A 27,370-nucleotide genomic window follows, 5' to 3' on the forward strand; every position below is an offset into this window, starting at 1 on the left:
ATCAATAAAATGTTCTTCCCTTAGTTATTTATTATCCTCTGCCCCTCTCCATCTCAGTCCCCGCACTGTGTTTCCAGCCTTGTACTCCCTTGTCCTGCTTGCTCCTTTCCATCCTTCCTTTTCTCTCTTCACTCATTTTCCCATTTTTCTTTTTTTTCCCCCCCCCCATCCTTCCAACTTGGCAGAAACAGCAATACCACCAGGGGTCATAAGAACATAAGAATGGCCATACTGGGTCAGACCAAAGGTCCATCCAGCCCAGTATCCTGTCTACCAACAGTCACCAATGCCAGGTGCCCCAGAGGGAGTGAACCTAACAGGTAATGATCAAGTGATCTCTCTCCCGCCATTCATCTCCACCCTCTGACAAACAGAGACTAGGGACACCATTCCTTACCCATCCTGGCTAATAGCCATTAATGGACTCAACCTCCATGAATTTATCCAGTTCTCTTTTAAACTCTGTTATAGTCCTAGCCTTCACAACCTCCTCAGGCAAGGAGTTCCACAGGTTGACTGTGCGCTGAGTGAAGAAGAACTTCCTTTTATTTGTGTTAAACCTGCTGCCCATTAATTTCATTTGGTGACCCCTAGTTCTTATATTATGGGAACAAGTAAATAACTTTTCCTTATTCACTTTCTCCACACCACTCATGATTTTATATACCTCTATCATATCTCCCCTTAGTCTCCTCTTTTCCAAGCTGAAAAGTCCTAGCCTGTTTAATCTCTCCTCACATGGGACCCGTTCCAAACCCCGAATCATTTTAGTTGCCCTTTTCTGAACCTTTTCTAATGCCAGTATATCTTTTTTGAGATGAAGGGACCACATCTGTACGCAGTATTCAAGATGTGGGCGTACCATGGATTTATATAAAGGCAATAAGATATTCTCCGTCTTATTCTCTATCCCTTTTTAAGTGATTCCTAACATCCCATTTGCTTTTTTGACTGCTGCTGCACACCGTGTGGACGTCTTCAGAGAACTATCCATGATGACTCCAAGCTGCATAGCCTCTTTCTCCTCTTCATCTCATCCCCACAGAGGAAAAAAGTGAAACAGACATTGTCCAGGGAATACCATCTGACAATATAGGGGAACACCACTCTACCATGTCTTCCCACTCCCAACCAATGAACACACAGGGCTGCAGCCAGTGCCCTGAGTGCGTGCGGGGACTAAACCAATAAAAGGAGGCAAGAGGTAGCAACAGTGGGAATGCATACATGCAGTGCCTCGGGAACCCAATAACATCACCAACCACTAACTGCATGTCTTTTTTCTGGGCTTGACAATTAACTTCAGATTAAATGGTATCAACTGGGCATGGGCATGGACAGGGTCATGTTGTTATTTCAATTGCGGGTTTTTGTTTTTTAATTTGAAAACTATAAAAACTCCCCTTTCCTTATGTTTTGTACAGATTATATTAAATCTCTCCTATTTCTATTTTAACCCAGGATAACTAGAAATTTGGAGAAGCAGAGAGTTTAAACATCGGCAGAGAAGAAATATTTAAAATATTTTTATATAAATAAAATTAAACTTGTCTTAAAATTAAGGTTGTAAACTCTTTGGGGTAAGGTCCATGTCTTACTAGATATCTGTAAAATACCTAGTACAAGGGGGCTGCAATCCTCACAGAGCATTTAGACTTTATTGTACTGTAATATAACCACCATCAACATAGACGAGATGAGCATTACAATAGCTGTTTCAGAAATGGAAGGACAAAGCTCTAAGTGGACAGTGAATTAATACCTATGGAAGAAACAGAGCTAATAAAGCAATTGGCTGACAAATTGGAAAACACTGAGACAGAATTAATGCAGAAAGTAACATCTAAGAATGTGTTTACTTCTACAAGGCACTGAAGAAACAATTTTGAACAATTTGTTTGAACAATTGATTCCTTGTGGGCAGAGACAAACAGATCACCATCTCCGGAAAGAACAGAAGACAGAGAACACGAGACACCATATTACCACCAAAGAATCCAACCCTACACACACACACACACAAAACCTACCAAAGATTTAAAGAGAAGGAAACAATAGCTAACATTCCATCTGTGTTCAGTGAAAGTAGGAGGAATTCATGGAAGTCAGGAACATATTAAAACAATTAAGTTTGGTTTCTCATACGTAGTAGCTAAAAATGTTACACAACTTCTATATGTCCATCTTCACATCCCCAGAAGCAGCAAAGCATTTTCTCAGCAGACTCTTCAGATTCAGAATCAATTTGAACCTTGCAGTTAATCTAAAATAAAAATTATATACCACTCACGCTATACATTACAGCTCTCCTATACAGAACATTTGAACCAGCTACCTTCACAATAGGGATTTGAATATCACAAACACCAGTTTTAACAAATGAGAACTTGACTCAAAGTAAGTAAATGGATCCAAAGGTATCTATTCTCAGCCTACCAAAATTCATCAAATCACTGTTAGTAACCTCTCCCGCACACCAATAATCAGCAGGTCAAGTTAAGTTATGATAATCATAAAACAGAATTAATTGTTCTAGGACAGTAAGAGAGAGAAGTATTTTTTAAAGTTATATTTATAGGCAATAAGCCCTTATTCCAGAAAAACTAACCTTATAATAAATTGCTGGTCAGTATACTACTATATTTGATGCTACCACGTCATAGCTTGAAATTTTTAAATGGAAGAAAACCAAGATATTTTTGAAATAGAATTACTGGAATCTCCAGAAGTTACACTGTTATCTTAAAATCTGAATTATACACAATCTGTCAAACAACTGTGCTACGACTAAAACATGACACTCTGAAAACCCTTTTTAAACAGCTTTTTGGAGAAAGAGGTACAGTCAGAGACAGGACTGCTCTTAACCTGTAGTTAGCTCAATGTGAGCAAGAGATGTATTTTTCTACTGAATTCACTTTCCCAAAAGGTGGTTATAGATTGGGGCAGACAACTGGGTGAATGATGTGGTAGAGAATTTAACTTTGGTAGTAACCAACTGAACTCTCCACATGAAGGCAGTCTGAAGGTGGGGCAGAGAGAACACTGGTGAATTCTATTCAACACACAAACCACCACCTGTAGGCATTAGATCTTAATACATACCATTGGGCCATCTTACCTCTGAAATGTCACCAATGAGTTATGTGGATATTATCAGGATTGGCAAGTACAAAATGACCTCTTTTCTCTTACCTATTTGTAAAATAATTAGTATTTCCCCTCCGAAGTACCCACACAAACTAAACCCCAACTTTTCATTTAAAAATGCAAACATCTCAATTCTCATGAATATGATAGTAAAAACATTTTCACACATGGTTAAGAAACTACATTGACACTGCTCTGAAAATAAGAACTTATTTTTTAAAGTTCTTATTATACCTGTCTATATCCCTCAAAGATGAAAAAAAGGTTAACAGGCAACAAAACATGATAAAGACACGAAAAAAAATTAGGTTCTTAATACTGAGCACCCAAATTAAGAGTTCTACAAGACTGTCTTTCTGTTCTTACAAAATATCACAGCAGAACCTTCCCCAGCCAACCTTCTCTACCAAGCAGCAGAAAGACCCGAGGCTCTCTGAAGAAATCCAAAAATGAAACACGACACAAAAACTGTACCACCTCTTCACCAGGGTGCTTGTGCCCAGCCCAGATAGCCACGGTAGAGGTATGCTGGGGAGAACATGGAAGTGGGGTGGGGAAAGTCACTGAAAAGAGAGGATAAGAGACCAACTGGGATGTGAAGGAGGAAAGGAGGTATAATTGAAGGGCAAAAAAAAATCAACAGAAAGCAAAAATGATGAAAAAAAGAAAAAAATTCTGAACAGAAATCAAAGACTTAAAGGAAAAGGAGCAAGAAATAAGATAGGGTTTGGCGGAAGATAATGGGCTGTGAGAGTGGAAGAGACATGGGTAACATAGCTAAGACTAGAAAAAAAAAATCAGTAAAGGAATGTGGAAAAAAGCATTTAACAACCATCCAGTCTTATTATTTAGCTGTTGTTTACAGTGCCACTGGGCAAGTGTGGCACTTCAGAGAACAAAAATGTAGTCATTGCCCCAAGCAACTTGCAATCTAGGTCAGATATGACATGACACCACAAACCCTTACTTCTCAGTTGCCAAGCCTTCCTGTTTCTCACCCAGGTAACAGATGACAGATTTTCACTTGGAAAATCTGGTCATCCTCTGCATCCTGCAGGTCTTCAGGGTTAGGGAGTAAATCTCTGTGGTAATTAACAAGAAACACTACCAGAAAGCTGTGCTTTAGCAACTAGCCGCAGAGGCAGAAGTCACCCTTAGACTTTGCTGGGAGAGGTTTTACACCCTGTAAGGCTGAAGTGTTAGGACCATTTGGAAGCTGAAGCTACTGCAGAGAACTGCAGCCCACCTAAGTGGAGTTGCAAACAGAGTACTTTAGACCACTTCTCTGTGATCTGCACTCATGTCTAGTAAGTTTCCAGGTGGAAAGCAAGTTGCTAGTTTTAACTTATAAAGCCCTAAATGGATGCTTACATGAGAGATCATTGCTTTTCCCATGATATATCATCACAGTTGCGATTAAAGACCAATATGTGGGATAGGCACCCACAGTAACAGATGAGCACCTAATGCTGTATTGCAATAAGCAAAAATTATATATAATCCCAAGAACAAAGAGGAACCCAAGTGGTTTTGTTGTTGCATCATTGTTCTCAGTGTGCCCTGAATGTTGGAGGCAGTCACTTGAAATGAAGCAGGCAACTGGGCATTAGATTATTATGCATGAAAGATCTGAAGTGGGCAATTATGGGTAACAAACAGTGTTGTGGGTGACAAAAGGAGTGTCCCTGTTAAGTGCATGGTTCTTGGTATCTAGCAGAATTATGAATTTTAGTTCCCAGGTTTGTCAATGTTTTTCCTGATGCAATCAACGTAATGAGCTACTGTATGGTTTTGTCCTCTGAGGGGCGTCCACTCAGATTATTCTTTCTTACGACAGTCAGTGGGGACATTGGGGTTGGTGTAGTCTTTGTTATGAAAGAATTCCTTAATGCAGAGTCAGAAGAATTCTTCTAGTTCATGTTAGTATGTTATCATATTCTAAGTTGAGGCTGAAGTTCACTCCATTGGAGAGTACAGAAACCTCCATTCTGATTAGAAGTAGTCTTTGATGATATTGGGATGTCATGTAGTGTCCATATGATGGGTCACTTGTCTTGGTTTCTCCTGCAGGTGGCGTTCCACTGACTGTGAAATGGTTATATTTGGTTCCACGTTTTGTTTTTGTGTTGGACGGCTATCAAGCTTTTTTTTTGGTTTGGGTTTCCTGCATAATCTTCTAAGTAGGTTTCCTGATGTGTTTCTGGAAACAACTAGTTAAAATTTGACAATTTTTATGTTGAAGTTTTCCAACTCTAAATATTTTTATAAGTTCCTTATGAACCATTATTATTAGCAGCATGAACCTTTTAATAAGTCGTGTAAAACATAGGTTTTCTTAAACAAACATCATTTATAAAATTACACAGAGTGCTCTATGAAAAGTGTTTATGCTGGTTAGTTAGAATTTCTGTATCCTAATGGAATATGTTATGTCATAAAATTGGTTAATAATTAGACACATGCACATCTCTCTCAAACAGTCATTTGGCTGACAGTCTGGAGAATGCAGTTTTGTTGAGAACGCCACTTGTAATTATTTTGGATAAAAATGTATATAGGCTAAAAATGAATTTCTAAATACCAAATAAGAACATAATCAATAGGAAGTGTGTGAAAAACCACTTTATGGTTCTTAATTTAGGCTCAAGATTTACATCACAGAGACTGTAGTCTTGCCACAGTAAGGGTGGAGCTAGCTTTTTGTTATAAGCCCATACGTGCCAACTTTTTCCTGTCCGACATTTTGTAAGTAAGGGTAAGTGTAAGATACAGTCACCAATGAAACCACCACCATAGTTGGGGACTCAGTTACAACACAATAATTCCCTGATTTGTTTAAAAGTTTGGTCTTACCATAGGAATGAACTGCATTTAACTGTGCAACTTGCTGAAGTAAAAGGGTATTGCACTGTTCAGGAATGCTGTTACAATGCAGTCTGGTCCTTTTTATCTTGCAAGAGAAAACTGTGTTTTAATTGTGAAACAGGATAATTATGTTGTATCCAACTAGTCAGATATAGCAGTACTTACAGTGTAGATTTGAGCTAAAAGAAAAGGCATCTTCAGATAATATGGAAAACAATCTTTCCTTCTCCCAATAGGAGTGCACTCTGTCCCTATTTTAATACAGTTTTAAATAAGTGATTAAGTAACATGCAAACAGTTGAGACTACCCTAACTCCTTAGGAACAATTCACCTATGTGTCGAAATCGTTACATTGCCCTAGGATTTAGCAAACATGGCCCCAATCCCACAAAGATTTATGGATGTCCTTAACTTTATGCCCTCCAAGCACTTACAGGGCACATGGACTACTTCCAGGGGCACATGCTTAACTTGGTGCCAAGTCTTTTCAAGATCAGAGCTTAAGTTACAAATACCCCATGGTATTGCATTCCTGAGTTGATGTTCTCACCTAAATTAATCTTTGAGCTTTAATTTTCTCACAATCCATGAGCTCAGACCATCCTAAGTTTAACACTAAAATAATTGAGACTGAAAGTTAAATCTTTCTAAGACCCTATTTTCAGTCAAAAGAAAAGGAGTACTTGTGGCACCTTAGAGACTAACAAATTTGAGCATAAGCTTTCATGAGCTACAGCTCACTCCGATGAAGTGAGCTGTAGCTCACAAAAGCTTATGCTCAAATAAATTGGTTAGTCTAAGGTGCCACAAGTCCTCTTTTTCTTTTTGCGAATACAGACTAAGATGGCTGCTACTCTGAAATCAGTCAAAAGCAACGTTCAGCAACTGAGAAATACATGATACACATCAAAAGTCTTTAAACAGTCAGAGTGGACTCATTCATTGATAACAGCAGCTTTTTTTGGATACTGTCATTCATATCGAAGTATATTGCACAAAGTTTCACAGCCATTTAAAGTCAAACTATGTACAGTAAGCTATGTCAACTATATTCTTGTGACAGAGTATAGGGTGAAGAGAAGTGCCAAAGCCAAGGAATAAGAACAAATATAAGAATCAGAACTGGATAATTTTATTAGCAAGAGAAGATCAGAAGGAAAGTCTCAGGGCCATAGAAAAAAAAATTGCAGATAGTGACACTGGGAATAGGACCTACTATCCAAGAAAGTGAGAAAGAAGGGTTGGGAGGAATCTCTTGAGAAAATTAAAGATGAAATTGAGATTGAAAGGGAGAAGTAGAGTAGTAAAGAAATTACAGTTACAAATGAGGAGAGGTCAAAACAAAATAAAACACTTATTCAAAGATATAAAAATTGCCATTAATTACTCTCTCTCTAGTTCTTGGAGGGCTAGGATAAACACAGCTTCCAAGTAGCAGCCTTCTAACAACAGTCCCATCCAGCAAATCATCAAGGTGGCTCACTGGATGGGACTCTCAGTATTACAAAATACAGATGTTTCACTGAATCCAAACTTATGGGGGACACTGAGGGCATGAGGGGGAAGCATTTTTGGAGCACTACAGGGGGAGGCTATTATCAAGGCACAGATCATTCCCCTGACCTTCCCTGTGTTTGTGAGGACATTGGGGAGGTGGGGGGGGAGAATGGACAAGATAAACCAATATTGCTACAAAGGGCAGAAATGTGCCTCTTTCCCCTTCCCCTCACAATATCAACTAAACTCAGAAGTAGAAGCAGGACCCTGGATGATAGTAGTGTTGCCAACTCCATGGCTGAGTCTCCCCACTGACAAAGAGCAGGATCTTGGCAAAGGGAGGAATAGGCTCAGCATCTGAGCTTGTAGCTTCACACTAGCATCTACATCCACAGATCCACCTCTTTATCAAGCATGTTTTGATGCAGACATGAACAACTAAACACGTCATAATGCTTCCTTCGCAATATGCTTCTACTAATTCCATATCTAATTAAAAATGAAGTTAGATATTAGATAGATAAGTGAAATTTCAGTGTTTTCATGTGAAACTGGTATTTTCTTTCATATACGTTTAGAGTCTTCATATCCTATACTCCTCAATTTATTGAGTGCTGTAAAAAAGATGAGAATATTCTCTCAAAAGATAAAATAGAAAAGATGTACCCTATAATGTATATTTCCATATATTCTTCAACTTCTGAAACTACAATTATTTTTTCTAATATGCCTTCACTTTTATGAAGTAAACTTCCCAGATTTTTTTTGAGTGTCCATTTCCCCCAAATTGTTAGAATCCACTTACGCTTCTTAAAGGTTATGGTTAAGTGAATCTGCCAATCATGAACTGTTCCTGAAGAATAAGTGATTATTTTAAATAGAATGGAGGAAATTCAAAGGATGGACTTTTCATCTTCTTGTGCAGAATATCCTCTAGAGTACACGGAGAATTGCTCACTATGAAAGGAATACATGAACTGTAAAATTTGTAATCCTTTGTAAATTGAACAGCTCTATGTTCTCTTAGGGGGGTGCCTGTTTTATTCAGTAATTCAGTGAAAAGTTTTTATCCTGAAATTTCTGATGAGACCTAAATTGCACATTTATTATCCATGGACATAGGTGGCAAATGTGGTTTCCAGAAAGTACCTATCTTGTAGCAAGTCTCAGAACTCATAGGTGAGAAACAACTGAAGATGTTAAAGGTCAAGTGTATATCCTTTATAGATGAGTTTTTGAAAAACTCACTAGTTCATGTATTTTTTTCCTAGAGCCATACATGTTGCTGTAATAGGTACTCTAAAATCTTCTGTTGCTTCATAATTCTTCCTCAAGATATTACCCACCTATCAGATAACTCTTTATATCAGAAGTTCCCTCTATGAAGATACTTTTAGCTAAGAAAGTTACAATTAATATACTGCCTTACAGTAACAAAACAATATGCTCTCTCTCTCAACAGATGACTTCTGAAAATGTTTAATCTCAGTTCATATAGAGGAATTCTCATTATGTATTTATTATATCACCCAGTACAGAACAAAATGTGATACTTACTTGGGGGAAAAAAACACTGATTAAGGAAAAAACATTTTTGTCATCTGGCTGAGCATTTAAAATTGTAATAGTCTACAGTCTAATAGTCCCTTTTCACCAATAGGTTCGAAACATTCTGCGTTCTTTGGTCTCTTCACCAGAACTTTGAGTCAGATTATTTCCCTATTAAAATGCTATTCGGGATGTGCACACACACAGCTATCACTTGCCTGACAAGAAAAGATAACTATGTAACCCTGGTAAAGACAAAGACACTTGAGTATTGTGTACAATTTGGTTCACATCATTAACAAACAAAAAATCTGGAGATAATACAGGGAAGGGTGGGAAACATAAGAAAGTTAGGATAAATGACCAAAGAGGACAAAATAAAGGAGTTTAGAAAGTACAGTTTGAAGAGAGAGACACACACAGACAGACAAAGTAGAGTATTACTTAACGGTTTGCAGGACTAGCATTTGGAAGAGGGCATAGGCGCCGACTGTGCAGGGCTGGAGCACCCACAGGGAAAAATTAGTGGGTGCTCTGCATCCACTGGCAGCCAAGCTCCCCCACCCCACCCCCCTGGCGCCCAACCTACGCCTCCTCCCCCGAGCACACCATGTCCCCGCTCCTCCGCCTACCTTCCAGCACTTCCTGCTCCCAAACAGCTGTTTGGCGGCGTGCTTGGAGGGAGGGGGAGAAGCGGGAACGTGGTGCGCTCAGGGTAGAAGGTGGAAAGAGGCGGGGCCGGGATTTGGGGAAGGAGTCGGAATAGGGGCAGGGAGGGGGCAGAGGTGGAGTTGGGGCGGGGCTGGGGGCAGAGGGGGGTCGAGCACCCACCGGCAAAAGCAGAAGTCAGTGCCTATGGAAGAGGGTAACTTACAGTAGCACCATAATGAGCAGAAGTAATGTGTGTCTCAAGATGACAGATATTAGAAAGCATGTAATAATAAATCTATTCAAATGAATCAGCTGAGGTGGTAGTTGAGATCCTATCACCATGTTTCAAATAGATTATATAAGCAAGGCCTGCTTAGTTTACCATTCAGTAAAACCACAGTTGCCTTATTTCCACTCTTTTTACAATGGAATAAGGGTTTTTTCTCTCACCTGTCTATAATCAGCCATCTTTAGCAGAGGCACAATGCTACGCTCACAGTAAATATTACAAATGACGTTTTTTAGGATTTTACAGTGAGATAATCCTAATGTGCAAATTATCTCACTGTAAGAGAGATTTTGTTAACATTGTTTACTGAACAAACAACAGAAAGCAGAGAGAAGACCTTAGTATGAAGATCTGCACACACATGCTTCTGGCACTACGAATAGGTGGTTCTAAGAGCACTACTTCTCCCTCTATCATCCACCTAAGAAGGAGAAAAGATCAAAGAGCATAGCAGAGCACCTGAGCCTCACGTAGAGAGCGCTTCCCAAAGAGACTACTGCCAAACAGACCAAAGCATGCATAATCACATTTTGAACATCTACACGATCTATTGTGAATGCTGGTTTATTTTAGCTTTTCAACTGGTCAGATTTGACATGAACAGAGCAGACTGATTTAAAACAAAGCAATATTCTCTCTCTGTCTGCAGAAGAGGCTACTGCTGTCAAAACCTGGCTTAGCACTTCAACAAACTCTGGTTCCAAGTACTCAGTCAACAGTTTAATGGCTTGACTTTCTTTAAAACTTTGCAGCAAACATATACTGCTTAATATTAATGTTTTTAATTTAAATGTTAATACATTACAGTAAGTTTAGACTTAACATAGGTTGTCATCCTTTTCAAATTTATTTTTAAATAGATTTTTTAAAACAAAAATAATTAAGAAAATTAAATACAAAAAGACCATTTTTTATTTTTAAAATATCATTGATTTTTATCCACTCTGCTTGGGAATACCACATTTTTTGTTTCATTTATTTGTTTTCCCCCTTTCCTAATTCAACCCCTGTAGTTACATGATGAATATTGAACCCTAGACCGCTGACAGTTTAAAGCTCAATACCTCAGGACCCAGCAAGGCTAGAAACAGGAGACTGTTATTTTTGGACTGGATACAGCTCTTGCCCTTAATAGGTTCAGAGATATTGAATCTCACAAGTCCAACCTTAAATATGGAAAAAATATTTTGAATTATTAAAATTCTAAAATTAGTTACAATCTTTTCTCCCACTAAGCCTTGAAAAGTGGACTCCCTGGAACTAAGGCAGCACCATTTTACATGTGGGAAACGTAACATGCTGTAATACCGACAGAAGTGTTTAAAAAGACAAGAACATTTTTAAAACCGTTTCTCTGTATGACGTATAGCGAATACACAATGGTGTTGTGTGGTATAAAGTTTTTATCGGTGCTGGTATCGGCACTCATGAGTAACAAATGTCACCCAAACTCAAGCCAATAAAACCACAATATTCACTGCCATGCAGTCATCATCATATTCTGTACATATTTGTGTGTGTTTTTTAGAAACAGTCCATTTCATTCACTACTGGCATGCAATCACTGTTGGGGGAGGAACAATGGAAGCTGTTCAAACAATGCAAGGACATAAGAAGTAACAGTTTAAGTCACAAAATTAAGAACATGAGATAATTCAAACAGAAATGTAGGCTTACAGAATGAAATTACTCAACAGTATATTTAATGTATTCATCAGGGTTACAAAAAGAAGTAAATAGTTATTTTGCTATTAAAATACATCTGTTTCTTCAAATCCTTTGACATTTCTTATGCTAGCTTCAAGTTTTAAGTTCTTTTCTTCAATGATGGGGGTTTTTTTGTAGTTAAGATATTGGATGGGAACTCAGGAGATCTGGGTTTAATTTCCAGCTCTGCCACAGACTTCTTGTGTAACCTTGAGCAAGTCACAACCCCTCTATGCATGTGTTCCCTCTCAGTTGCTTGTATGTTGTATCCCTTTTTCACCCTTTGTCTGCCTGCTCTGTTTACATCTTGATTCTGTAAACACTTGTGCATGATCTTAGCTCTATGCATGAGTAGTCCCAATTAATTAAATGGGACTGCTCATGTGCTTAGAGTTCAGCTGTGTTAAGTGTTTGCAGGACTGATGCTTAAACTGTAAGCTCTTCAGGACAGGGACATTACTACTATGTTTTTGTATGGTGCCTCACATAATGGCCCAGTCTCTGTTGGGCCTCTGTGTTTTACTGTAATAATAAATAAGAATTTGTCACCATTAATAACATCTCTTACTCTTGCAAAACAGAGCTACAAGATCTTAGGTGGTCACAGATGTTCCACTATACGTACTGCGTGAATGCTTAGTACCAGAGTTGAACTAAGGTCCTTTCTTATAACAGAAGTTTCATATCTACAGTCTTATTAGTTTAAAAGACCAGTGTAGAATGAAATATTATTTTAGGTTCATTTCTATGGATTAACTGGAACATATTAAATTATTGTAATATGTTATTTTAAGTTTGAATGCTACTTTCTCTTTTCATTAACATCCTTCATTTTGTAACTCTCACATATAGTATACAAAACAAATATAAAACAGAAGTGGATTCTGCAATACCACTCAACCACCTAAGCAGAAAATGCTGTTGACAGTTCTGTATTGATCAGTGTTGGTATTTGTCTGCACTTATGAGTAAATTAAATATGCTTGCGTAATAAGCTTTCCACAGTATTTCAATCAACATTAGCAATCTTCTTAAGATTTCCCATATGAAGTACTATGAAAACATTTATTATTCATTCATTTAGTGGGTTAAACAGATACTTGAAGATTTTTAGAGAGACTTCCCATACTATTCAGGCAGTTTTTATTAATTCAAGTTGTATCTCATAACTTATACACTACTTGCTTTTTTGAAAAAGTTTGTTTAGGTTTTGTATTCATCTTTACTGAAGACAGTGAAAATAACTAGAAATTTACCACAACAAACGTGAAACTTTTTGGTCCTCACACATTACCACAGCACTGCAAAGCTGGAGTTCTAAACAGTGCAGGGAACACTTGGATGTAAACATAAATGTTTCCACTTTCAAAACAATCAATTTTATTAAGTGTTTAAGTATTTATAAAATAACTCAAAAATCTAAACCATTCTGCACACAAAGCGTTTTGCTCCTGATTAGTACTGAAGAATTACAAAGCCTGTTGACTGCAGTAGGAGTTTCAAGTGGTCAACACTCTGGAACAGGGTGAAAGTTTTCGAAATGAACAAGAGCAAGCCATGACACTTGAAAGCTAGTAAAGAAAATGTATTTACTTCAACAAAAATATTAATCTGTTCTACTATCATCTACTGCTTCTCACAATCACAATGATACAAGTGCACATCAAAGTGAAGGCAAATCATCTGTCTTGGTAGGACAAATAATTTTAGAACAATGCATATCACTGTAGGATTTACAAGCTGATGCACAGAAAAATCTACTCAATATTTTACGTGTAAACAGCCTTCTATTGATTTGCCACTATAGTATGAATCATGCCATTCCTACTTGATCGTGTCTGGTTCATTGCCTTAAAGGTTAATTGTAGCCCAGCTGAATTTAACTGGGCAGAAGCCTATTACAGTGAATGTGAACATATGTCCTTCGACAAAAGTAAACATTTTCTTTTAAAGTTCGCACACAAAAAACCCTAAGACTCATCTAAAAGAAAAAAAAATTCCGCAACTGTCCTCAATTTCACAAGGATGCAAAATTAACCTACATATGACATATACCTTTCAATGAAGCGACCTCAGAATTATTTTACAGATATAATTACTGCACACGCTTGGTCATATTTATGTAAATGAAGTTGAAAATAGCAGGACAGGAAACCTGCCTTGCAAAAAGTACTATTTTAACAATTTGTAGTTTCTTACCTTGGTTTCCCTGGGATACCTGCCAAAATTCTGCCTAATGTGCAATAACCTACCTGGTTACAAAACTCAAAATTGACTTTGAGACAGCCTCAGTATTTAGAAGACCTTTTTGCTAATTATCTAGCCTGAGAAGACATCACACAGTATTATTCTTCACAGCATTTAATTACAAGAAAACCACCTACAGTTAAAATTGGAAGTTTTACTTTAACATTGGACTGAGAGACTAACAAAAAAGTTCATTTACGAACTGGGGAAGTGAAAACATCGCTATAAATTAACTATATATGGCAGTAAACTTTTTTGGGGAGAAGGAAGATATGGAGAAAAGAATCAAAATTGATTTTGTAGTTAAAATGGAAGAAAAACTATTAAGCTATTTTATAGCATGTACCTCAAACTTCCACTATAGGGAAGGTTATAAAATAGTTTCCATTTTAACTTCTTGTTTTCACATGCCCATAACATTCCAAAACATTCACCTTTTGCTCTGAATCTTTTCACGCTTTACCACTGCCCAAAGGGGTATATTATATAGGGCAGAAGACACCAGACCAATTTTAAGAGAGTTTTAGCAAAATCCCTCCAGTGATTCTGAAATCGTGGAGAGAAGAAAAACAAAAAATCTGTACTGTTAAATTATAGCCACATATTTAAAAAAAAAATAAAAACAATGGCTAAAGGATAAGGGCCAGAGTTTGAAACTTGGCACTGACTGCATTGAGCAGTGTTTTTTGGTGAAGGGAGGTGGAGGAAATACATGCTGTGCAATTGAAAGATCACTTCTGAACACTGCCCATGAAACCAGTGTCTTTTTGGGACATCATGGCACATTCTACCAGCTTGCCCTGATCACCGAACTGATACTCTTAAATTACTGCTGGGACAATTTGCATGAAGGATATTTTGGGGCTTTGTTTGCACTTGGAAAATTGATGGGGAGAGGGAGGAATTGTGCTTGCACCAGTGAAGCTCCTTCCTTATTACCTGTGGTGGAAACTGTAGCGAAGATAAGGCTTACACATTTTCACTCTCATTGAACAGCTCTCAGAGATCAGTAGTAAAACCGCTTTTGCCCTGTCTACACAATAGCTTCTGCTTACAGACATCAACTAGTGCAAAACACAACAAAACAAAACAAAAAAAAACACTTCTAACTTATTACAGCATAAACACTCCCTTAAGTTTTACTGAAACTTCAAACTCTTCAAAAAGACTCAACTTCCTTAACTTCAGGGTCAGAAAAAAATCTTAAATGCAAATACAAACAGATCAGTCTAATTTTGCCAGATTTTACAATATTTTACAAATGCTGTATTTTCATTTAAAGGGAAAGTTAAAGCTCAATCTTTTCTGTTGTTCTATCACCATTAAAAACGTATAGAAAACTGACTCCATATGAACAGCAGCAGCACAGGGAGGAACTTAACCCATTCACAACAAAGTGTTAACTTCTAATAATTTTACCATTTTAAGGCTCCCAATTTATTCTTTGAAAAGGCAAATTAGTTTTCCCCTTTTTAAAAAAGACAAAGGTATTAAATTCAAAAAGCTACATTAATGCAAATTAGGTCTGCACAATTAAAATCACAATGTAAAAAAAAAGTGAAGGTCTCAACAGCAATGATAATCTGACAACATTGCACATATTTAGTATTTTTCTTGTTTTTCTGGTTAAATGTGTAACCAATCAGTATTGGTTGTAAAATTACAATTTTCAGGATGTGGAACACAAGCAAATTCATGTTACTGTTACATATGAACCTTAAAACCCACAGAGTCAGGAAATAAAGTTAAAGTCATGTGTGGAGATTTTTTTCACTTGCTTTGCCGAAAACATTTTCTTCTACTTAATAAGAAATCAAAATATCATTTGACAAAAGAATAGCCTGAAAAAGACATGAACTTAAGAACAGAATTATGAGATGAATTCCTTTAACAGAGAGGTGAGAAATTAAACCTTTATTCCATATGTCCCATTAGTAGCCATATACATTTTAAATGAAAAGTTAAATTCAAACTGGTTGACATAGTTTTGTAAAAAACAAAGATGCTGACCTACATTTAAAAAGGTATCACACATTCCATCTTCTTCCACAACACTGTGTCTCGACAACTGGTTTTTCCCTACAGCATGGAAACCCATTCTGTGGATGCAACAATACTGTACAACTTTGACAGAAGCAAAAATCATCTCCAACAGAAGGATAACACAACATTTTATGTTCCCACCACCTAAGCCATGTATGTAGTGGCACACTTACATACACAGAAAAATAATCTGACATGGAGATGATATGCCAAATATTCACACCACTCCATCAAATTGTGGAGAAAAAAGATGCAGCGTACTTTTGAACTGGCAAAGCTCAGAAACCAGGCCATGCTGTTGCTTAAGGCACTGGAAAAAAGAATTCTTGTCAGGATATTTTCTCCCACGCCCCCTTCTCCCCAAACCAAAACCATATGTTCTTATCATGTAAAGCAAATCCAGACAATAAAAATATTCTAACTATAGCATAGTTAATATACCCAATTAACCCATCCCATGCTGTCCCCTTATCTTCCTCACCCCCACTTTCAGTTTTATCCTTCTCCTCAGGACAATTTCAGTTCCTTGGTGCAAAATAGCCAGACTTCATGTCAGTACTTTGTCTGGGTTGCTGCATTTAATTGACTAATCTGCTTATTCCCTGCTAGCCATTTGTACGAGGCTGTCCAATTAACCCCCAAAGAGAAATTAAAACTCAGGGCATTATTGGTATCTAATAGGTTAATATCCTTATCTTCATGAACCAGAAAATAGTAAATCATTGGGGGAGGAGGCGAGGTTCATAAGATTGTCACATTGCATGCACACTGTTGTACAGGTGACCTTTGAGTATACTTTTCCTGCTGCACAATTTTTTCCAATCCAATAATACAAATAATTTTTCCCATCATAGTACTTCAAGCAACACACACTATTCCTGAGGGCATTCTGCGCCAAAACATTTAAAATTCTGCACACAATATTTTAAAATTCTGCAAATTGTATTTGTCAAATGAACGTGGAGGCTCCAGCATGGCATTGTGGAGTACAGGCTACTGGCTGCACAGAGGATGGAGATCACTGTGCAGCTTCGCACCCCCCCACCCCCACCCCAGGGACACAGACTCAGCGGTGAAGCTGCACCCAACCCTCACACAGCGCAAGGACCCGGCCTGCCCCAGAAACACCCCAGGGTCCCACCCCTCCATGTGGGCAGGCAGGCTCAGCAAGGCAGGATCCAACAGTGTAGGGGCTTAATGTTGGGGGATCCAGGTGTGGGTTGAGAAGGTTCTGTGTGGGGCAATCTGGGTGTAGGTGGCTCAGTGGGGGATCCAGGTACGGGCGGAAATCTGGATGCACAGGGGCTTGTTGGGTGGTTCTGGGTGCAACGGTAATGGAACGCTGCAGGGGAGGCCAAGGGGAAGGTGGTTTGGACTCAGCAGCAGGGCGGGGGGATTGGGTGTGGGGGGGAGAGAGCTCGGCAGGGGGGTTTGGTTGTGGGGAGCTCAGTGGGGGAGGGTTCAGATGCTGGGGGAGTGGGGCTCAGTGGGGTGGGGATCCACTGTAGCTGGCTGGGGCTCAGTGGGGTGGGGATCCAGGTGCACAAGGCTCATCAGGGTGGTGCAGGGGGAGTGGGGTTCATCGGGGGAGGGTGAGACTCAGCGGGAGGGTCTGGATGCATGGGGGTTGGTCGGATGGGGGAGCAGCTCCCTGTACAGGAATCCGTCCCCCTGCAGCTGAGGAGCAATGGGTGTAGGAAGTGGGGGCGGGGTGGTTTGCAGAGCTTCCTGCAGCAGGGAGAGAAATCTGGGGGTGGATCTGACCTGGCCCTGGATGCTGTGCAGGGGAAGAGGAAGTCCCAGCCTCCCCAGCCCAGCCAGGACTAGCAACTGAGCCCGGCGCAGAGAAGGAGCCAACAGCCCGGTCTTCCCCAGTCCTGCCTCTTGTCCCACAGTAATTTACCTCTCTGCCATCTACCCTGGGAACTCAAAACATACTGCTGGGGAGGGTCACATGACTGTTCTTATGGCTTCCCTTTGCTTCCCTGCCAGAAAGTCATTTTTCTACAGGAAAAGCAAAGAAATATGCGGGGGGCATAAATTCTGTGCACGTGCAGTGGAGCAGCATTCCCCCAGGAGTAATACTCAAGCCTTCACCGTCATCAAAAAGGCATCCCACCTGCCTCTCCAACTACCGTGTTCTCTCATTCAACCTCCAAGCTTTAGGGGAAATCTATCAAAATTCATAAAGCCACCTTCTTATTCTCCTCTCTATCCCTTCTTAAAACACCTCTCTGCAATCAATCTACCATTAGGTCGCAATTTTTTCCACCCGGCATTAGTTAGACATGGGGCAAGCTGCAACTTCTATTTTTCTTCTCAACTCTGTTCATTTTGTTATCTCATCCTTCCACTCCACCCCATCCCCACACTATTTTATGCATTTGTTACACGCTGCATGACACCTACAGTGCAAGCTCTCTGGGGCAGCGACTGATATCTTTGTTATTTGTCTGTTTAGTACACTGCACAATGGGGCCCTGATCCTTGGTTGCATTTCCTACGTGCTACCATAACACAAACAACACTAAAAACATCCAAAAGAGTTCAGCTGAAGTTGACTATGGAATTCCAAAGAGTTCCCAGACTGGGAGGCTAAGTGGCCTTTACGTCAGGAAGATGACTAAAGCCATTACTAGCTTTACCAAAGCAAGCAAGAAAAGGCCAACCTCCACCATCACCCAACATTTTATCTTCTGCAAAATAAAAAAAACCAAACAGACCTGGAACTTTACAATAAATAAGGAATGGTATTTATAATTACAAACTTATTTGTCCTCTTTTACCTTTACCTCAACTAAATCATTTTCCAACGATACCACATGATGTGACATGACATGAAGGGGCTCATTTCTCTTTGACATGTGTTACAGATCAATTGTTCAACAGTAAGGGACAGATTAATTATATTCATGTATATTTTTTACACGTGGGCTATGGCTAGTATGGCTTGTTATGCCAGTTAAGTTTCACTGAATTATGTACATTAAAAAATTCAGATACAGAACAATTAAGTTATACTAATTAATGTAACCACATGATCTTATTTCTGTTACCTTTGTCCTCCCTTCCCTACCGCCTCTCTCTTATTTCATATTAGCCTGTGAACTCTTTGGAATAGGCACTATATCTGCCTGTGTGTTTATAAAATGCAAAGCACAATGAGGCCCAAATCTTAGTTAGGGTCTTTGTGTACTACTGCAATATAAATAAAAATGTATCTTTTTCCCCACTCACTTCCCCCTCCAGTTTCCTAATAATCATATCTGTCCACTAGAAACTGTATGTGTAAACATAAGGCCAGATCTTGTATGTTGTCTCCATTCTTCCTCCTACCCCTTCCATTACTATCCTAATAGCTATTAATGATAGGCACTTTCTAGACATATTTGTTTTAGGTTTCCGTCCCCGTATTTTGTACCCCACACAAAAAAAGTTTCACATCTCGTATACCACCACTGTGTATATCTATAAAATGTCACCACTGGAAAGGAACATAAAAGATATTTATATACATAAAGTCAAATCTTTTAAAATTTTTCATTTACCCTGCCCTCCCACATAACAAGCTTAACATTGGAAATATCCACCCCGTTTATGGTGGCCAGTATTATTTTAGGCCTCTACTCTGTAAGTAGGATCCTACCAAAATTCACAGTCCATTATGGTCAATTTCACATCCATGGGATTTGAAAATTGGTAAATTTCACATTTTCAGATGTTCAAATCTGAAATTTCAGGGTGTTGTAACCGTGGGGATCCTGACCCAAAAGAGGATTGTGAAGAGGGTCGCAAACCTGTTGTATGTGTGTGTGGGCGGGGTGTTCACGGGATTGGCACCCTCACTTCTGTGCTGCCTTCAGAGCTGGACTCTGAAGGCAGCAACTGCATAACTTCCTGTAGCCACAGGAGGTTCGTGGAGGTGGGTCTGAGCTACCCACAAGAGCAGCTGTGCAGGGGATGAACAAGTCCTCTCCCTCCCCAGCCCAGCTGGATCTAGGAGCCCCCTGGCAGGGGCGCTCCTAGCAGCAGGAGGAAATCGGACTTCACGGGGAAAGGCTTATTTCACAGTCTGTGATGCATTTTTCACGGTCGTAAAATTGGTAGGGCCCTATTTATAAGGCACCACTTTGGCTGCGGAACAAGGAGGCAAGGGTCGAAGGATGTTTAAGAAGAGCACAAATGGAGACACAGCTAAGTAGTCCAACGGAGTACTAGTCAAGGGAGTACAGCCTCTTTCAGAGGAGCAAGATGCATCAGAGGAAGTACCGTAAGGGGAATGCAAAGGTCAACCCATCCCCAAAGGGCTACAAAGCGAGAGCAGCTCAACCTAGGGGACGCAAGATGGGGTAGCGTGCCCAGCCCAGGCAGAAAGAACATAAAAGGTTTCCTACCTCTGGTGCATGGAGGGGTTGGAGAATAGAGAAAGGGCGCAAACCAGCCTCGAGAGGAAACATGTGCAGCTAGCCCAAGCCTGAGGACAGGTCTACACTAGAAGTCCTACATCAGCGCAGCTGTGCCGATGTAGTGCGTCTGGTGAAGACGCTCTATGCCAACAGGAAAGCGCTCTTCCATCAGCATAATTCCTCCACCTCCCCAAGAGGCGGAAGCCATGTTGGCACAAGAGCGTCTCCCATCAACATAACGGCAGTGTGGACAGCGCTTCGGTCGCTGTAACTTGCGTCACTCGGGGGGGGGGGGGTCTTTTCCACACCCCAGAGTGCCCAAATTAGATTGGCTTAGCGTAGACCTGCCCCGAGTGAAGGACATAACCAAACCTGATTGCTGGCGTGGGGAGGTGCAGACTCTACCAGACTATCCTTGTGCCCAAGGATAGTCCTAACCAACCTGAACAGACAATACATAAGAGTCACTGTCCAGCTTGGGTACGTCAGAGGGGGTTGCCTAGCCTAGGGGGTGGGGGTCGATGGGAGAGAGGAGCTCAGTCTGGCTCGGAGGAGTGGGCCGGGGCGGAGGAAGGGGGCACACGGGGGTGCCTGGCTCACGCAGAGAATGCAGGAGGGAGGGAGAAGCCCAGGCAGAGAGGGGTGACCGGCCTAGGGGACAAGGCGGTGGGGGCGCTTGCCCAGAAGGAGGGGAGCCGGAGGACGAGGCGATCCGGGCCAACACGGAAGGGAAGGGCTGAAGAAAGGTGCCTGGCCCGCCCGGAGCCTGCGTACGGGGGAGCGGCCCAGCTGGGCTTGTGGGGAGGCGGCGGCGGCGGCGGCCTAACCGGGCGCTGGCTACCTGGGCTGGGGTGAGCCCGGAGAAGGAGGCCGGGGCGGGGGGCAGCGCGGGAGCGGGGAGGGAGCCCAGCCCGCCGGAGGGCGGCGCGGCGCGGCGCGGGGCCCGGACTCACGTTCTCGGTGTCCCGCTCGTTCACGGTGGGCAGCGGCGTCCGCGTGGACATCTTGCGGGCGGCGGGCGGGCCCCGCGCCGGGGACGGGCCGCCCGGGAGTCCTAGGCCGCGGCGGTGCGGGGAGACCGGCTTCCCCAGCGGGGGGGGACCCGGGGACGTGCCGCGGCGCCGGCCCCGCTAGGTTCCCGGGGCCATGGCGCCGCCGCCGCCTCCGCCTCCGCCTCCGCCTCCGCGCCTGGGCCGGGATCGGGGCAGCCCGACCGGCTGCGCCTCCTCCTGCTGCCGCTGCCCACCCAGGTGAGTGGCCGGCAGCGTGGGGGAGCTGGAGCTGCCTCCTCACAGCATCCGGCGGCGGCGGCTCCTCCCCACGCGGCTCTGCCCCTCCCAGCCCGCGCCGCCCGGCCCAAGGCACCGGCTCGCTCGATCCGGCAGCCGCTGCTTGTGGTGGGGGGAGAAGCCAGCGGCTGCTTCCAGCGCGGGCGGGCGCAGCAAACAGGGGCGCTTCAACAGCGCTGGGTGGGCGGGCGCAGAGCGGCGCTGACGGCAGGGCGGGGGCCGGCAAAGAATGAGGGGGCGCGGCCCCCTGCCCGCGCCGGCTGCCGGGGGTCCCGCCTGGGCCCGAGCCCTGGCAGCGCTTCGGCGGACGGGCCTTGCGCTCCCGAGCCAGCCGGGGGAGTTCGGGGCCCGGTGCGGGTCGGGAGCGGAGGGGTTAATTCCCCCCCCACCCCTGATCCGAAGGGGGCAGTTCACACCCTGGGGCGGAGCCGAGGTTCGGGGGCTGGGGGAGCTGGCAAGGCCCCTGGGGTCGGATAAGCGCGGTTGGGAGTGACTCAGGGCCCGCACGGGTAATCGCTGGTTCGGATAACGGGGGTGAGGGGAAGACAGTAACTATTAAGAGGGTAAATTATGCCCTAGGGCACGACTGAGGTTCGGGTACCTAAGGGTTGGGGGAGCGATTTATGCCCCTGGTGTGGATAAACCGAGGTTCGGGTACCCCCTTCTGTGGGGGACACAACCAAGAGGGAATCTGCGGTCTTGGATGGGCTTCACCGCTGATAGGAGTCAACACTAAGCTGTGGCTACCTTGGCCTGTAGATAAGGAGGGAGGTTTCCCTGGGTCATAGCCACATGTGAAAAGAAAGAATTTTGGATTTAAGGGATCCAGATGAACACCCTGTTACTGCAGACTCATTAATGTTTCCCCAGGCAAGACTTGTAGCATAGGAGGTTTCCAGTGCTTATTTCAGGTCCTGGTTCTTTGGGCATGATGGCATGCCGAAAGTTAAGCATGCACAGACATTTTAACCTTATTTTTTACCAATACTCATCATTAGCATTGAAGAGCAGGCAGATTTCCCTATTTCTTATGGAGTTTGTGCAGCTTGCACACCCAGACTTTATGGTGACTGGGAAATTCTGGATCAGCATCTTTGCAAATTAGGCTATTTATTTATGAGCCCAAATATGCCAGTCTAATTTAGGCACCTAAATGGAAGTCACTGAGACACTGTGCAGGCAGAGGGGCTGCCATGCAGCACAGGTTGCTGGACAGAGGCCACTTGTGTGGATTTTGAACCTGAAAGTGACAATGAATTTCATGTTGTTGAAGTTAGATACATTTTATGTTGTCCTTTGAGAAATTATCAGCTTCTGCGTAACATCAGTTTTTGATACAAAACCAAACCTTGTGGACCCAGTCTTCCTCCCTCCGCAAATTCTAAAAATGAACATTCTAAACTGAAAAAAAAAATACCTTCCCTGCCAGGAAACGTAACAATTACAACAACAAAAAACACCCACAAAAACCCAGTATTCTATGACAGTGTTTCACTAGATTTTTAAACCTGAATTTTAATAAATAAATAAAATCTCTAAATACTGTTCTTCCTCCAGAGCAGCCTCCTTTGAGCAAAGCTTGTGCTTCTGAAATGTGCCAGATAGACTGTATGTGAGTGCCCTTCTCCTAGGTTTCCCCACAAAGCAGTCCTCATGCACTGTGATGCAATTAGTGGATTCACAGGTAGGTACCTCTTTGGTACTTGTCACTTGTAGGTAGATGATACGGGAAGTATTGGAGGCATGCTCACCGCCTGCTAACTACTCACATGTCATTCCCAAATGCCATGGAATCTGCTGGGTGGGTCCAATGTTCTGTGTCTCTAAAAACAAAAGAATCTAAGACTGGGTTACATAGGGCAAACAACTGTGATCTAACCACTATGCCAAAATAAGTTCGTGGCCCGCCTGGGTTGTTAACCCATTTTGGTCGCTCAGCTCATGTCAGAATGCATTGTTTTATTCCAAATAAGAACCTTGTGGAGATAGACCCAGATATCTGCATAGGGCCCTTACTCAGGCAAAACTCCTGCTGACTGCAAGATCAGGCCCATCACAGTATGGATTTGTGGTCACACAGCAGAAAGCAGCCTAAACTAAAATGTGTATAAATGTATTCAGTGTCACCAGTGAGTCAGGATAGGCTGTCTGACTTCCTGAAATAGTATTTGAACATGAGCTGGCTAATAATACATAAGAGTCTTTGCCAGAAAAACATATAATACTGCCTTACAATTTGTGTCATTGAAAGTGCTATTTTGCATTTGTCTCATCCATGCTTGTTACCTATGGTTTTAGTAGCTCAAATATATTTTGTTACTGATTAATTAATACAGACACCTCTGCTGCCCCATGCCAAGTGGTATAGAGAGGTGCAATATCACAGAGAAAGCAACTGATGGGCTATGTGGAAAAGGAAAGTGATTACAGTGATGCTGCCCTATTCCCCCCAAAATGGCCCTGGGCAATGGGTTGTGCAAAAAAAGGGCAGGGCCAGGATGGAGAGAGGAACTGAACCAAGCTGTATGCTCCTCCCTCCCTCCCAGAACTGTCAAAGATCTGCAGTAAAATATGTAGAAAGTTATTGCTGCTTCATGCAGTATTAACTCCCACCTTGTGCTCTGTAAGAGTCCCAGAGCACAACCACATCTCATAAGCGCAATGGCTGTAAGCTCAGCTGCTCTGCTGTAGCTTGGCGGGACTTGGAGAACAGCAGACAGTAAGAATAGTGGCTGGGTTTTGGGTCCTTTAAATCCCTATCCCTTCTATCTCTGACTAATCTTGGAGGCCAGTAGAGAGGATGCAGAGTACTAGGCTACAACTGTTAGACCAGGAAGTTATTTATTTTTACATTTTTGTTCCCTCTGCATTTTTGCCAGAAATGTCACACACGTATTTGTTGTTTGCAATGTTATTGTAGCCCTGTTGGTCCCAGGATATGGGAGAGAGAAGGCTGATGAGGTAATATCTTTTATTGGACCCAACTTCTGTTGGTGGAAATGACAAGCTTTTGAGCTTCTCAGAGCTCTCCCTCAGATCTGGAGAATGTAACCAGAGTGTCCAAGCTAAATATAAGGTGGGACATATTGTTAAGCATAAGGGGTTCACACATGCTGTAGGAGACCACTTAAAATAAAGAGGGCAATTAAGGGTGAGCAGGCAGTAGGGTGTGTTACAAATTGTTCCAGTGAGCCATAAAACCAGGGTCTCTTTTAAGACTATGGCTTTTAGTCTCCAGCAGAGTTATGGATTTGAGATCCCAGGCTTGTCTTTTGAAGGTGTTGTGCAGGTTTCCTTTGAGGTTGAGGACTGAGAGGTCAGATATGGAGTGATCGCTTTGTGAAAAGTGTTCGCCCACACTGATAGGGTATTTTTCTCTTTTATTATTTTTCTGAGTGAGTTCATTCAAGACTGTAGTGATTATCTGGTTTCACCCACATAATTGTTGGGGCATTTGGTGCACTGGATGAGGTACAACACATACTATGATAGGCATGCATAGGACCCCTGGATCTTTTATTTGTTAACAAGAAAAGGAGTACAAGTGGCACCTTAGAGACTAACCAATTTATTTGCGCATAAGCTTTCGTGAGCTACAGCTCACTTCATTGGATGTATTCTGGATTCATTCATGGAATGCATCCGATGAAGTGAGCTGTAGCTCACGAAAGCTTATGCTCAGATAAATTGATTAGTCTCTAAGGTGCCACTCGTACTCCTTTTCTTTTGGCGAATGTAAACTAACACGGCTGCTACTCTGAAATCTGTATTTGTTAACAGATACCACAATACCCTGTTCCATGAAGAAACTATGGGCTCAGTTGTGCACTGGCCCCTCTACCCAAGGGGGAGCTCCAGGAGCGATTTTGCTTTAGCTTCTAGGCATGCAGGCAAAGTGGATTAACTGTTGTGCTTCTTGTGGAGTCCAGGACACTCTCTCCTGTACATAAAGCCAGCTGGCTGGTGCCTAGGCAGAGCCATGGGTTCTATTCTTCCCCTTCCCACTTGGAGGTACACTAGACAGAAGCAATTTCTGCAGTCAGGAGCAATGGGACTGCAATTGTGTCCAGTCACTGCATAGGGACTGCTTCTTGCAGCCACCTCTCCCTTTGCACGTAACTGGAGTAGCTAAGCACACTGTAGTTTTAATTAAAGAATCAGTTTTACCTTCAGTGACAGAAGGGTTGATAGTCCATTATTTTAATAGTGATCTACAAGTTAAACAGTTCCAGTGGCAAATTTCAAATGCTAACCTGAATGAAATCTCTTCCACAATTTTCAAATTTAATTCACAATAATGTAATAGTGACAGACACTAAAATTGCACAGAAAATATGATCATTTAAATGTGACCAAAATGTGACCAAAATCCTAGTCCCACTGGAATCAAAGTCAAAACTGTTGACTTCAGGAAGGCCACGATTTCACCCTTATTGTGGAAAATTAAATTTGAACTGTGTCACAGCTGGCAGAAACGTAAGGAATAATGTATCTCCAGCTGTACATAATAAGACTGCAATACCATTAGGAGGTTCTCTGGGGTCATCATAAACCACAGAGACAGGGCTCAATTGGTTATTTAATTTATCAGAGTCCCAATTATAATTGTAGCTCTGAATTTATGTAGACGTTAGAAGTATACTATTGGCTACAACTAAGGTTGTGATTCTGACATGGCAACAATTAGGGAATGTAGTCAAGGTGAAATGGTCAAAAGTAAAAGACTCAACTAAAACACGTCACAGGGAGTTGTTTTATGTCTCAGATAACCTTTATTTTTTTTCTTTTTAATAGGAACAGTGCATTGTTTGAGGAAATAGTGATCAAGTTTGGAGCATAAGTTTGCACATGTGTAACAGAGGCCAGAATTTGTCCCAATGTCTCCTTTACCAAACTGTAGCTAAAACGTTTCTCCAAATTTCCCAGATTACTGAGCATTCTTACAGCACGAAGGAACATTGTATAGGGTAGTAAAGAAGAATAACAACTTTTCAGTGGTCAATGTGGATCCCTAAAAGGAGTGTAAAAATATATTTAATAACAATACTTTATTATATAAATACTTATATAGTTTTTTTTCTTTAGCAGCTCTCAAAGGGCTTTACAAAGGTGGTAAATATCATTATACCCATTTACAGAAATAGGGCTAGGTTCTGTGCTGCACCTTTCAGGAGTGACCCCAAAGGCTCCTCTAAATTATGCTGGTTGCCAATGGCTCCAAGAAGCTGATAGAGTAGCAGGAGATCACAAGGGATCTCTCTCTCCCTGGCTACACCACTTATGCCAGACCAGGAAGAAGAATGATGTAGGAACTACTATGCACTTCACCACCACAGGAGGATCCCCCTGTTGACCTTTATGTAATTCATAGCTAAAAATAACCAGTTTCAATTGACATTTCCCAGTCTGTATTTTGATATCTGGTTCTCCTTTCCATCTGCTCCCTCTCTTCACAGCCATATCCTCCTTCTCCCCACTTCTAAAGTGTTTCAAAATGGGAACTGACAAGCCATCACAGGGCTGTGGTGGAGCCACACTGAAACTGGGGCAATGGTAATGGCATGGATTTTAGCACCTGGTTTCCTTTGTTGCTGTCAGTGTTTGGGCTGCTGTGGCTTTCAGCAGTGGTTTCTCACCTGCATTTTGAAAGTTTCATTTTTACAATTCTTTCTTGTAC

At 41.9% G+C, this 27,370-nt stretch overlaps 1 protein-coding gene across 5 annotated transcripts in view; it reads right to left on the reverse strand.

The window, feature by feature from the left end:
- MARK1 (microtubule affinity regulating kinase 1) overlaps window positions 1-20,497 on the reverse strand; it is a 115,480-nt gene extending 94,983 nt beyond the window's left edge. For all 5 annotated transcript variants that reach the window (XM_074949228.1, XM_074949227.1, XM_074949226.1 and 2 more), the window contains exon 1: window positions 20,393-20,497. In XM_074949228.1, the coding sequence (XP_074805329.1) occupies window positions 20,393-20,455 (63 nt within the window). In that variant the 5' untranslated portion in view covers window positions 20,456-20,497. The remainder of the gene's footprint in view (window positions 1-20,392) is intronic.
- Between the last annotated feature and the right edge of the window lie 6,873 nt (window positions 20,498-27,370).

This window comes from Natator depressus, chromosome 3, assembly GCF_965152275.1.
Source record: "Natator depressus isolate rNatDep1 chromosome 3, rNatDep2.hap1, whole genome shotgun sequence".
NCBI lineage: Eukaryota > Metazoa > Chordata > Testudines > Cheloniidae > Natator > Natator depressus.